Source organism: Gambusia affinis, linkage group LG23, assembly GCF_019740435.1.
Source record: "Gambusia affinis linkage group LG23, SWU_Gaff_1.0, whole genome shotgun sequence".
Taxonomy (NCBI): Eukaryota; Metazoa; Chordata; class Actinopteri; order Cyprinodontiformes; family Poeciliidae; genus Gambusia; species Gambusia affinis.
This window is the reverse complement of record NC_057890.1, coordinates 3,120,145-3,132,878: the sequence shown is the minus strand read 5'-3', so window position 1 is coordinate 3,132,878 and position 12,734 is coordinate 3,120,145. Positions and strand designations below refer to the sequence as shown.

General features: G+C 36.8%; 2 protein-coding genes across 2 annotated transcripts; both read right to left on the bottom strand.

Annotated features, from left to right (window-relative positions):
- Positions 1-664: 664 nt before the first annotated feature.
- On the bottom strand, positions 665-5,731 carry LOC122826263 (plexin-D1-like). Its single transcript, XM_044107903.1, has 10 exons — positions 5,648-5,731; positions 5,213-5,288; positions 4,954-4,995; positions 4,713-4,846; positions 4,038-4,217; positions 2,381-2,489; positions 2,131-2,307; positions 1,880-2,047; positions 1,034-1,133; positions 665-820 (listed from the first exon to the last, which is right to left on the bottom strand). Exons 1-10 carry the CDS (start codon positions 5,689-5,691, stop codon positions 777-779), a joined length of 1,074 nt encoding a protein of 357 aa, XP_043963838.1. The 5' UTR covers positions 5,692-5,731; the 3' UTR covers positions 665-776.
- Positions 5,732-5,817: 86 nt separating this feature from the next.
- Positions 5,818-8,464, bottom strand: LOC122826799 (plexin-C1-like). The gene is made up of 6 exons (XM_044109137.1): positions 7,472-8,464; positions 6,856-6,984; positions 6,424-6,558; positions 6,245-6,345; positions 6,071-6,176; positions 5,818-5,988 (listed from the first exon to the last, which is right to left on the bottom strand). The coding sequence occupies exons 1-6, from the start codon at positions 8,462-8,464 to the stop codon at positions 5,818-5,820; spliced, it is 1,635 nt and encodes a 544-aa protein (XP_043965072.1).
- Between the last annotated feature and the right edge of the window lie 4,270 nt (positions 8,465-12,734).

Sequence of the window (12,734 nt, the reverse complement as noted above, 5' to 3'; positions counted from 1 at the left end):
ACCCTGCATGCAACCACATTTATAAACCTAGCTGCAAAAATAAATCATCTTACATTCTGCCCTAATCTTTAAATTAAATGTCCTAATTTCACAATACAGTAGTAATAAAACTAAATCAATCATCTTGAAGAACACTCTCAGACAAGAACTGAACACGTCTGTGATTATGGCAGCATTTTGTAGCATCAGTGTCATGAAATTTAGAATACATGTGACTGACAATGGACAAAACAAGTGACTCTAGAAAGGAAGTTTTGTAGAAAAGTAGATGAACTAATTGAGGAAAGGAGATGCAGAAAGCCACCGAAAACCAAGAAACCTGGCAAAATCTGTCAGTGCCTATAAAATAATAATATTAAGTTTGATGAGAAAGTTTCCACATAGTTAAATTAAAAGATTTGAACATCTAGAGTAGAACATTGAGTAGATTGAATCTACTCAACGTAGATTAAAACGATGTGCTTTTAGATGTGCCTCTGCTGCACCACATCTGAATAGAAAATTAGATCATTAGCAGGACTCTGGAGAACTGATCTACACAAGGAGGAGCTCATTAAGTCATTTCATTCCAGTGTTTTGTACCTGTGGCACATCTAAAAACTGCAGGACAGCGGCCCTTGAGGACTGGAGTTTGACACCTGTGCTCTAGATACACAACAAAATAAATGTCATTGAGAATAAAGCATTCAAACACCAAGCTGCTCAGGAAAAGAAGAAAACATCCCTCTTTGTTGGAGTTCTCCTTCCAGAAACTGTCAAGCGATCAGAGTTTTGTCTCAGCCGTGAGTCCGTCGTTTCCACATACAAATAATCACCTGAACTGGAATACAAAGAGGTTCTCAGTAGGAACTGTGACCTTGATTCAAACAATACTGCAAATTAAAATGTTCTGGTCATTATTTCGATCACATTGACTAATCATATAATATGGTATTCATTGTGTCAGGAAATGCAGCTAGAACGGTGTATGTTATTTGGTGTTTGGTGCAGTCAGTGGGTCAAAACAAAACATCAGTCATGATAATATGCTTACCGGCAACAACGCAGGGTATTAGCATGAGCCGCAGAATCAAAAGGACTTTATGGAATAAAGACAAATGCCGCAGATTTATTGTTTCCTTTCCATAATTGATCTTGAAAAGAGAAATACAGCGGGTTAGAAAAGAACTTTAAGTAACTTTAAGTTGTGCCTCCCCAAGTGCCAACGACAACCACTAATCATTTGAAATAATGGGCAAGTGGTGAAGAGGAAGTTTGGTACAAACAGACAAATTCTACATCAATCAGATACTGTACATTCCAACTGATTCCAGTTTTCAACTAATGCAGTCAAGATCCGTTAATTATTCAAATTGGTTAAAAAGGTTTTTTTATCATTGTGTCAATAACTTTACAGCCTTCCTTCATACCAAGCATGCAGATGATATTTCATTCAGTTTTAAGTGAAAACTTTGACTATGCCAGTTAAAAATTTTCCTTTTTTAAATTCAGTCCATTTTGCGTTTTTGCATGAAGATTGCAGAACAATTTGGGCCAGCTTTGTACTTTGTAACTCCTGGTTTTGTTCTTTGAGCAGCCAAAGCTCTTCAGTATTCCTACATCCTGCTGGTTATGTGGTCAAACTCATTGCTCTTCTTCTGTTTCTTTGTCTGTTCCTGGTTTGACTTTATTTTATGAATTTGCCCAGTTTTCTCACAAAATTATAGTCATTTTAGTTTATCTGCTTCCATCAACATGTTCTGTCCTGTTTCTTGGTTCATGTTAACCAAGTAATGTGAGAGACTGACAGGGAAAACTGTTGTAGCTGCAGCTAAAAAACACAGGATTCCAACAGCTCTTCAAATGATTAAACTTATACTACCATGAATTTAGTATTCACCTTGACCATATCAATGTCAGAGCTTTGCAGTCCTTTGATCTCACAGATAAAGGTTTCTGTCTTGTTGCTGATTTCTTCGGGTTTTATGATGCAGGCATGTTCAATTTCATCCTGAATTCCCACAACTGACAGCTCTGCTTCTGTCATCTGCAGGTTATCTGCCTTTTTCTAAAAGAACAAAACCAGATTTTCCTTCATTAATGTAACATCAACATGTCTGAGTGAACAAAGGAGAACAGAAAAGGCCTTACCTGAATAGTGATGCGGACATCTTCCCTTTCCTTCACGGCTGTGAAGCTGGAGAACTCTGGGTCAGGATAGTAAGTTATTTCCTTAGAGCATGCCAACGTTACATTGACCACTTTCAGAAACACGGTGCTGCTGGACACCAGAGGGTTCTTGGCTGCAGGTGTTTCATAGATGAGAGTCTGTTGAAGATAAAAATGTAGCATGATGTAGTTCACTGTATGCTGATAACAGAGTTTCTGTCTGCAGAGTTACCTGATAGCTGCTGCTCATGGGAGACATGACTTCCTGCTGGGTGGGGCTGTGTGTGATCCCCTCCACCAAATCCAGGTGAGTCCCAGAAATAGTGATCATCCTGCCCCCACTGGAGGACACAGAGAGGACAAACACACTTTACTCACTTTTAATTTGACCAGTTTTTTGACAGCGTAGATTAGAAAGTATTTACTATTTCATACATTTTTTTCTGTTTCTGTTCTTGTCACATTTAAATGGTTCAGGTTTTCAAACACACCAATCTGGCTCTATAAAAGAAAACAATAACTTTACTTGCTCCTCTTAGCAGAACTGTTTTAACTCAGCTGCCTTGAAGTCTTGAATCATCAAGATTACTTTTTTTTTTTTTATTGTGTTATTTTTGCCCAGCAGAAGTTTTGGTCTTATAACCTTTATCTTTGTTATAGACTCAAAATGTTTGAGTACTGGCTGACATATTAAAAACTATGTCAAATAATAAAAAGCTGAAAGACATCCAGATGTAGAAAATATTCAATTAATGCTTTTCATTTGCAGGAATTCAAATATTAAATGACAGAAACAACAATGTTTATGGTATTCTTATTTTTACAATGAAGTCCATTATGTTTCTGAGACTGCAGAGTAACTAATGGATTCAGAGTCGTTGCATTTAAAGGGGAAGTAATGTTGAAGTGAAAATGGGTTGTTCAGGAAGTGTCAGTTTTCACATGTAACTGTTAATACAACAGTTTGCTTCAACAAGTTTCTGTAAATTACAACAGTTACAAAGGAGTGGGGGGTCAAACTAAAAAATGGGGGTCTGTGGTTTTTATTGTTCTTTTTTAAAAAAAGGAACAAGTTGGGAATGAAAGTGGAAGTCAGGTAAACATCTGTTTGTTCAAAAACCTTATCAGCTGAGTTTAACTGCTCACATTTCAGATAACCACAGGTTGTTTAGTTGTTTCAGATGAAATGTATTTATTCCCTTGATGAAGAGCAAAAGTAAGATCCAAGTGGAAAGGAAGTGTCAGCACATTGCAAAAACACAAAATCCTACCAAGCACTTCTGTATATTTTCTACACTTGAAGTGATTCACAATCGACGTAAAAGTAACTTTTCAGCAAGATAAGTAAGCTTGTTTTAACTCAATAATTCTTGAATAGAGATACAAAGTTCTATTTCCACGGGCAGATTCTTTTCCATTTCTAACAAGACAATTTTCCATTACAAGTAAAAATATTTGCTAGTGGAGCTAACTCATTTGTTTTTTACATTTATATTCAAAGATTGATTTAAAACCAGCTCCTATGTCTTACTGAACAGTTACTCTTAAGTTAGTTTGTCTTATATCTGTCTAGACAAAAACTAGACAAAAATACTTGGTAAGAGTTTTTTTTATTTTATTTTTTATTTTTGCAGTGTAATCCTGTGAAGATCAAGTATACAGGCTTCCTTAAACAGAAAAATTTCTGTATAAAAAAAATTATACAGAAGCAATAAAGAAATTTCTTCTGTATAAGTTTAAAGAAGTCCAACAAACAACTTTTGGTTTAATAAATAAATTAGTATTACATCAGTGCATGGTTCTCTGCAGATGCTGGAAATTCTTAATCTATATATATAGACATATATATATATATATAATTTTTTTTTTTGCAAAAAAAGTTTAAATACCTTCTCCAGCTGCTGCTTGGTGTAATATCAGTGCAGATTGGTGAAGACTGATAGGTGACGGGGAAGTTGCCGTGGCAACTCCCGTCTGGAAGGAGAACACAGACTTTGGCCAGACCTTTAGCTTCTGTGCTGGGAATATGGAAGGTCAGACTGGAGCCGTTGTTGTTCCACACCGGGGATCTGACCAGAGAACACAGAGAGACAAACTGAAAACTAGAAACTAGCATCCTGTGCATCACAAGTCAAATTGTATAGCACACTTCAGCAACAAGGCAACTCATAATGCTTTACACCAAAAAAATCACAATACAGTAACTAGTTATGCAACAAGCAATAAGCTGTGAGCAAGTTCACTCTGAAAACCGACTGCAACAAGCAAAAAAAATCTCCTAAAACAGGAATATCGCCACAAAGCCTACAAGCTCCTGCTACTGTTCATGTGAAAGTTCATGTCTGTACAATCAGACAGAGGATGAACAAGTGTCACGTTTTATGCCACATAATGTAAAAGTCTCTATTAGAGAGGAGAGTTACTGAACATTTTTCTCAGTCAGAAAACACATTTTAAAGTCATTTAATTTAATAACTTTCTTTGCCCTAACAAAATGAGTGAACATATATTATAGAATACACATAATGTTTTTACATACTGTAGTAAAGAACAAAACGACTCACTCCTTTGGGTCACAGTCCAGGTCTGCTTTAATCCTGACTCTGGTCACATCTCTGAGGTTCCGACCCGACAACACAGCCTGATTTCTGCCATAGAAAGAAACGACACTGGGAGAGATGGAGGAGATCTCTGGTTTCTGGAGGAGCAGAAAATACAAATGTTTCACATTACCAACGAGTTATACTGAAAATATAACTCGCTGGTTATAACTGAACTCAGATCAACTTAAAAATGCTGACTCACAGAAAAATTTCTCCCAAACTGCTCAATGTTTGCACAAATGTCCTGCAGAAAGAAAGAAATGACATTTATCAGATCATTTTATGAAGCTGTTCCAGATGACATTAGTCCAGTTTAACACAGAAACAGTAAAAAACAACCAAACAAAAAACAAAAACAATAGATATTCATGTTAAGGAAATGTAATTATGTCTAACAAGCATTATCTGAGAAGAAACTTCTCTAAATTTCATCTAAACGTCATAAAATGTTTCATGATTACGTTGCTGACTGCATCAGTTTCCCAGGTGCAGCTGTTCTGTCTCCATCCACATCCTGCTCTGATGCACCGCTGACACCTGGACAGAAAACACTCCCAGTTTGATCTGAGCTTTAATCAAACATTATGACACATGATACAGATTCTTCTAGAAACAACAAGCTGCAGTGATGACATCATTCCTGTTCATGAAACATTATGAATAATAAAGTTTCTCAGGACTCAACAATAATCCTTTCCTTTCAATTCCAACAGGAAACAGATGATTCTACTAGCATGTAATCTGTCAGATTTAAATATCAGCTACAATATTTGTATTATTCAGATTTTATGCAGAGTAGAGTTGTTATGAAACCACTGGAGTTCAATTATACTGTTAGACTTTGGGATGATATCAGTTGTTATTAAATCTGTATTATTAAAGATAAACGAACTTACAGGTGAAAACTTGGTTGCCCCTGGATACTGGAACAGTTGACCATCTTTATTTTTTCTGTCAGAAATGTGTCTCCAAGTCTGATCGTCACGTTAACGTCAAGATCTGTAAATCCAAGATAAAGTACAAAACTTTAATAGCTGGAACAAAATGTTTAAAGACTTCCTGACCATCACTGACCATCAGCAAGGAAAGGGTCATTGAGAATGCAGGTGCATTGTGGGTACTGTGGTTTTGGTTCTTGTTTTTTACAAAGCTGGCTGGAGGTTGTAGAGAAATCACAGGTGAAGTTAGACTGAACCTTCTTCTCTATAGTCAGGTGTGATTGGATGATTATTTTCATCTGAGAAAAGAACAAATATAAGACGATAATAACTGATAGTTCCAGATGAATACAGTCATTAATTTATTATTTAATAACCCACCTCTCCCGTGGAGCCCTTCAGAAATCTGTGAGAAACTATTTCCTGCTTGGATTCATCAGGGATGGACAGCCTCTCTGAAGCTCTGCAGTCGTCTTTAAACAAGCAGCTGAAAAAATTTAAATGTGTCACCATAAAGTTGAGATGAAGGATTGAGCTGCAGGTGAAGTTTCTGACCTTTTCTTAGAGACACACCAGACACAGAATGGATCCTGGGCAGAAAGACAATCCTTCACATTTTGGTAAGTTCTGCAGTTTGACACTGGAACACGTTTCACCTGGAGCAGAACACCGTGTTTCAGAAACACATCAACAGGCAGGGCAAGTGAACGCCACATGAAAAAGCTCCAATCTACCTGGTTTTTAAACGGCACATAGAGATGTTTCTGATCCACTGGATCCAGTTGGACTTTTGGAAACACTTTGTTGTCTCCACTGGTTCTGTAGAGGATCTGAGGACAGGAGGGCTGATAATTCCTGTCCACAGGAAGCTGCAAACAACAACAAGGAGGTTGGAGATACAGTTGGGGTTATCTGCTCAACCCCAACACTTGTGTAGTAATTTTGTTTGTTGTCGGTAAGATTTTCATAATTCGACATGAAAACATATAACATGTGAAAGTTGCATGTTAAAAATGAGCTAAAGAGCCAAAATAATTCAACAGTTTCACTAGAAAACTGTTTTATACATCAATGTGACATTATCACTGTGTTCATAAATGATACAAATCTGTTTACTTATTTTACTAGAACATTTTTTTCCTCTCAGTTGTTAGTTTTCTACCCACCTTGATGATCTGTCCATCTGCTGTTCCGATGAAGAAAACCATCCAGCCGTTCAGCCTGACGGCCAGAACAGAACTCATGAGGTTCTGTTTAAAAAGCACAGCTTTGTGTTTCAGGAGCACAGGAACCGGCTGAGGAACAGAGAGAATCGTTTCAACATTTGTTTTGTTCTTCACCAAACTCAGGGAAGATTTATAGTTTGGGACAGATATAGATGTTCCACGCTGGGATTTGAATAACTTTATTTTATATCTAAAATGACACTCAGAAAACTAAAACACAAAAACATAGACACTGCCAAAATTCATAAAGGTGTTAAAGTTAAATATAGCTGAACATTGTGTTATTGAACACAATAACCATTTATTTAAAATGACCAAATTATTCAAAAGTTAAAAAAATAAATAAAAAAATAAAAAAGATCCATGAAACCATACCAACCTCTATTTCATAAATAAATATAAATTGTCCAACCTTTCCTCTTACTGAATATTTTGTCCGTCTCATCTGAGTCATGCAATTCTCTGCTGGAGACTTTTATTCATCCAGGACTCAGTGAAACAACAAGATATGAAACATTAACACTGAAAGAAGATTATGTTTAATACAGCAACTTACTGGGTTCTGTGGCTTGTCCACTGATGTATAAAAGTCAGGATCTGTGTTTGGCTTCCTGTTGAGATCAGGACTGACATCAAACAGCAGCAGCTCAGTGTTACTTTCTCCTCCGTCCACACTGAACACTCCACTCCACAGGACCTGCTGTCCACCTGGGATGACCGAGGAGGCCAGCAGTCTGCTGCCTTCACCTCCAGAGGAACTGAGAGTCGCTCCACGAAGAGACTTCAGAGTCTCAGTTTTACTGGTTTCAGCCTGAAGCCAGATCAGACGGACTTTGTTGGTTTTACCTCCTGATGCCACGTTGGAGAACAGATACACTGTTGAGTTGATCTGGAATCCGTCCACAAACTCTACATCAGCTTCAGTTTGGATCCCAGGTTTACCACCTGATCGACCACACCAGGAAAATATATCCCCATGCTGTTTATGATTGGTGTTTTGAAGGTTGATTGTCTTTAAATCAGGGCTACAGTCTGTCGTGTCTCTAGGGTTCTTTATCGCTGACAGAATGTAAGTCTCAGTCTGACCTGAATCCTCCTTCACATCCACCAGAAAGCTGACAGACCCACTGCTGCTCCTCTGAGGTCCCACCTGGATGGATTCATTGTAAACCAGCTTAGAAATGTTCTTCAGGTCCAGAACTTCACAGAAACCACACAATTTGTTTCCAGTCACACCACAGCTGATCAATGTGTCATTTTTCTCAAATGGTAATAAAACATTAACACTGAAAGTTGCGTTTAAGACAGCCTTCATGGGGTCTCTGTAAAACTCCTCTTTGTCCAGTTGGTCGGCGCTCTTTAAGATTCCTCTCTGGATCAGGCTGTGGATCAGAGTCAGGTCATGGCTCAGCTGGTAAAAGTTCTCCTCTGTAGCGATGTAGACAGAGTTGTTGCCCACAGCGAGCTGACGGAGGTCCTCTTTAAAGTTGAAACCTTGAACAGGTTCTCCCCAGATGGAGCAAAGCAGACCGAGCAGAAAAAAGATCATCTTGTACCAAAAGATGCACCTCTGACATCCTCTGGTAGACGCTGTGGTCTCTGCGTCTACGAAGATGTGGCTAAAAGTGTTGCAGCTTTGCTGAAAGATGTGCTGAGAGCGGAAGGAAATGAATGCACACCATGGGTTCAGATATTAACACCCTTTTAAAGTGATTTAAAATGGACCCACTACTGTGTTTTCATACAATTACATTTATGTCAAGAGCATTAAGAAAACAAAACACGGACATGTATGCAGTCAGCTTCAAGTTATATCAAATACAACAACTAAAATAACTTCGTTCTTAACATGCATTTGTATTTGCTTTTTCCATTTGGCAGTGCTTGTGCTTTAAGCACCTTTGTGTCCATCTCTGAATGTGAAGAGCCAAAACAAAGTTCCTCTCAACTGGTTTCAGGCTCAAAAAGCTTAATCAGGCAGAGGACAGTGAAAGTGCTTGTGGAACTAGGGAGGGGTTAGTGAATAGGCTAATGCTTGTGTAACTTGGATGATTTCATTCATTTTTATTAAGAAACAACAATTTCTCCACAGTTTTAGGTTTCAAAGGATTTCTCTTTTTTGACACTACTTCTCCAGCCTTTGAAAAGACACGCTCACATGGCACACATGATGCCGGGGTGCATAAATAAATAAGTGCAAGTTTGTACAGATTGGGGTACAGTGACCGATGATTATAGTATAGTATATAGTATAGTAATGAAATACCTTGGCTGGGTGAAGCTCCAGTTTCCTCCCTATTCTCATGCAAGGCACGGTAGTGTCTTAGCATGGATGAGGTGTTATTATTGTACCCCAACTCCTTGGTGCACAATAAACACCTCACCTTTACAGAAAATAAGAAACAGTGAAAAATACAGTTCCTCATAAGCAAACCTAATGCATCTGCAAATGTTCAGTTCACCTTACCTCTCGCTGGCTCCATCCTACTCCTATCCTGTCTTCGCGCTCCTAAATCTCCTATCTATCTATCTCTCTCCTAAACTCTCCAAACACCAAACTAACTGTCTCAAACTAAATAACCATTATCCAAACTCTGCTATCCAAACTATCAAAACTCTATCCACTCTCTCAACTGACCGCAACCCGCCTACAACAACCCACATTTTGAATGGAGCCTGTGGGGTTAATAAAGCTGTCAAACCGCGCGACAAAATCTGAGCCATTTCCCGAAGCAGTCACGTGGTACAGCCGGTGTTATGCCGAGAAACGCATGCCTGCCGAGAATTGCATCCCCTGTCGCGGGAGCGCGCATCGCTCTAAACTCTCGCATTTTAATGAGGAAATGGACTGAAATATGACCGAAGACGAAACTTTTAAATATGACCGAAGACGAAACTTTTAAAGATATTCGTAACAATATCACGTTTCTTAAACATGTCAGCCTTAAAACGGTGGGTTTTATATCGCAGATTAATTGAAATAAATACGGTTTTTACAAATTTTTTGAGACAAATGAGTCGAACGTTTTTCAGTCAGTGTCTGAAGAAAACGCTCTCCGCATTTGGTTTGAAATTTCCCGATTTTTCTTTTAACATCGTATTAGCTTAAAGTATTACAAAACAGAGGCCTATTATGTAGAACATTTTATATCATGCTTAACCGTCTAGTCTATTAATGTAGAGGGGATGCATTTTAATTACTGAGCCTGCCAATATTTGTATCCCCTGTCTATTGTCCTGTTGATATGAAACGTATAGCAGTTGCACAGAAAATAGGTGAAGTCCCTCTTAACTCTTCATTTCTTCAAGTTAGCAGAGGGATGCATTTTCTGGCATAGCAAATTATTACCTTGCCAATATATGTAGGCCTTATACATTTTCTACAAATATAATTCTACTGACACAAAACGTATACCAGCAGTTCATAAAACAAGTGTGATTGTATAGAAAAAGTAATTTCACTCTTAACTCTTTATTTCCCCATGTAAGCAGGGGATGCATGTACAGCAAAGCCTATAATTAGCCTGCCAAAATATGCATGGCCTCTCCGTGTTCTTCAAATATTATCCTATCGATATAAAACTCATACCAGTAATTCATAGAAAATCTCTGATTATGTAGAAAAGGTGAAATCCCTCTTTAATTCTTTATTTCTCCAAGTTACCAGGGAAAGCATTTTTTTGGCAATATGGATGTCGAGCCTGCCAAAATATGCATGCCCTATCTATTTTCCTCAAATGTTATCCTATTGCTATGAAATTCATACCAGTAGTTCATAGAACTACTCTGATTATGTAGAAAAAGTTATTTATCTCTAAACTCTTTATTTCTCCAAGTTAGCAGGGGATGCATTTTTTGGCAATATGGATGTCGAGCCTGCCAAAATATGCATGCCCTATCTATTTTCCTCAAATTTTATCTTATTGATTTAAAACTTATATCAGCAGTTCATAGAACAAGTGTGATCATGTAGAGAATGTTATTTCTTTATTATTGCTTTGCAAGGATACTAAAGGAAATAAATCCGACAATGCAACCTTGCTAAATGTAAAGCATGCACCAACAATTTTTATTTTGGTTTAACATAAAAATTAAATCACTTTTTTTATAAAATTCTATAAAAGAATATTTATAACAGTAATTTTTTGGAAAACCAATTATGTCAAGTGAAATCATGTCACATGTTTAAACTGCAAATCCTGCAGTCATTAAAAGTCCAGATTGCTGCAAACAAAATCTACAAACACTTTGCACAGCAGTTGTCTGTGTCGGTTTGTGGGAACTTAACACAGCCTAGGTGGTACCACCACTTGCATCTGTCACATGCGATCTGTAAATAAAAAAATCAAAATGGTCAAGTAACAACATAAAGAATATTCAACATAAAGAATGTTTTTAGTTCTTTATCTGTTTACTGAAGGTGATATTGGGTTTTGTCAACATAAAGCCTCTTCTTAATTATCAATATATGCTTGGTAGCCCAATATTTGAGGAGATTACAGCCTGTTCCTGACATGTATGGAGGTAAAAACAAATTCTGGGACCATAAGCAACTGTGTTTAATGTTTTACGACTGTACTTAAAAAAAACCTTTGTATATCTCAATACTTTGCAGCTGTTTTAAGGATGGTATATGGTTTACCTGAATTTAGTTTTCAATGCATTACATTGTTGTCTTACCCACATCTGATCTTATTTGTCCTCTCTGCCACAGTGTCTGCAGAGTTTATCCACTAACTCTACAGAAAAACAAACCGCAACTTTAAATCAATGTTATAAAATAAATTTAACGGTAATTTTTTTTCCGTTTCTTTTTTTTTTATTTTCTTTTTTTTTTTATAATTACATTTGTTAGTGCTCTTTAGAAAGTTGAACAAAAATAATCCTATGTGTGTGTCTCAGTCTTCTAATCATCCCTTTTTGATAATGTCTGGTCTCATAAACAGATACAAGTAATAGAAACTGCACATCATATTGGCATATTAGGCAGGATCACATGGTGTCTGTTTATTCATGAATTGAAACACATATGTATTTAAGGTATTTTTGGGATTTATGGTAAAAGAAAGTATCACTGAGTGTTTACTTTTTTATAATTTTCTCCAACTTATGTGATTGAAAGTATAAAAATGGCATTCAGAAAATGTTAATATGTCTATGTTATGTTATGTTAATATGTGTATATGTATGTATATGTTGTGAAAGTTGTCATTTTGTAAACCCTTATGAATATAAGGGTTTACATGATACATCTCATTCCAGTTTTGTACTTTCACAAACTGCAAATCCTTTTTGCTTTTTATGTTACATTAAAGCTACTCACGAAAGGTGTAATTGTATTCTAGAACAATTTTAAGTTTGTTTATTATGTTTTTTGCATCAATAGTTTTACATTGGGCTTTGTTATGTGTAATTTATTTATAAGAGATCAAGGCCAGGTGTATTGAAATGTTCTTCACCAATTGAATTTGACATAAACACTAACATGATTGTACTTCACACATCTGCAAAGTTCAATGTTTTAATATTTCTAATTAGATAAAATAGATGACCTAACACAGTTTTTTTGTGCGTACATGATTTTACACAAAACATAGTTTCCCACGCACATAGGAACTGAATAAAAACATTTCAAGACACCTGATCCTGAAAGAAGTGTGGAAGAAATGTTGAGTCTCATGGTATTAACAGCTTCTGCTGGTGATGGAAAGTTCAGGTCACCCTGCAAACTGTAACGACAAATATATATTTTTTTCAAATGGAAAGAAGATAAACAGTAGACACACTACAAAGATAAAATATTTGTCAAAGTAGAGGTC

Excerpts from the sequence above, each read along its gene's own strand:
- LOC122826263 (XM_044107903.1), bottom strand. The coding sequence starts at position 5,691 with ATGGTCAACTGTTCCAGTATCCAGGGGCAACCAAGTTTTCACCT. Across the intron at positions 4,218-4,712 it reads CTGGACTGTGACCCAAAGGA|ATCCCCGGTGTGGAACAACA; the intron begins GTGAGTCGTTTT and ends TTCTCTGGTCAG. Across the intron at positions 2,490-4,037 it reads CCAAGCAGCAGCTGGAGAAG|TGGGGGCAGGATGATCACTA; the intron begins GTATTTAAACTT and ends TGTGTCCTCCAG.
- LOC122826799 (XM_044109137.1), bottom strand. The coding sequence starts at position 8,464 with ATGATCTTTTTTCTGCTCGGTCTGCTTTGCTCCATCTGGGGAGAACCT. Across the intron at positions 6,985-7,471 it reads TGGACAAGCCACAGAACCCA|CCGGTTCCTGTGCTCCTGAA; the intron begins GTAAGTTGCTGT and ends TCTGTTCCTCAG. Across the intron at positions 6,177-6,244 it reads TGGTGTGTCTCTAAGAAAAG|CTGCTTGTTTAAAGACGACT; the intron begins GTCAGAAACTTC and ends AAATTTTTTCAG.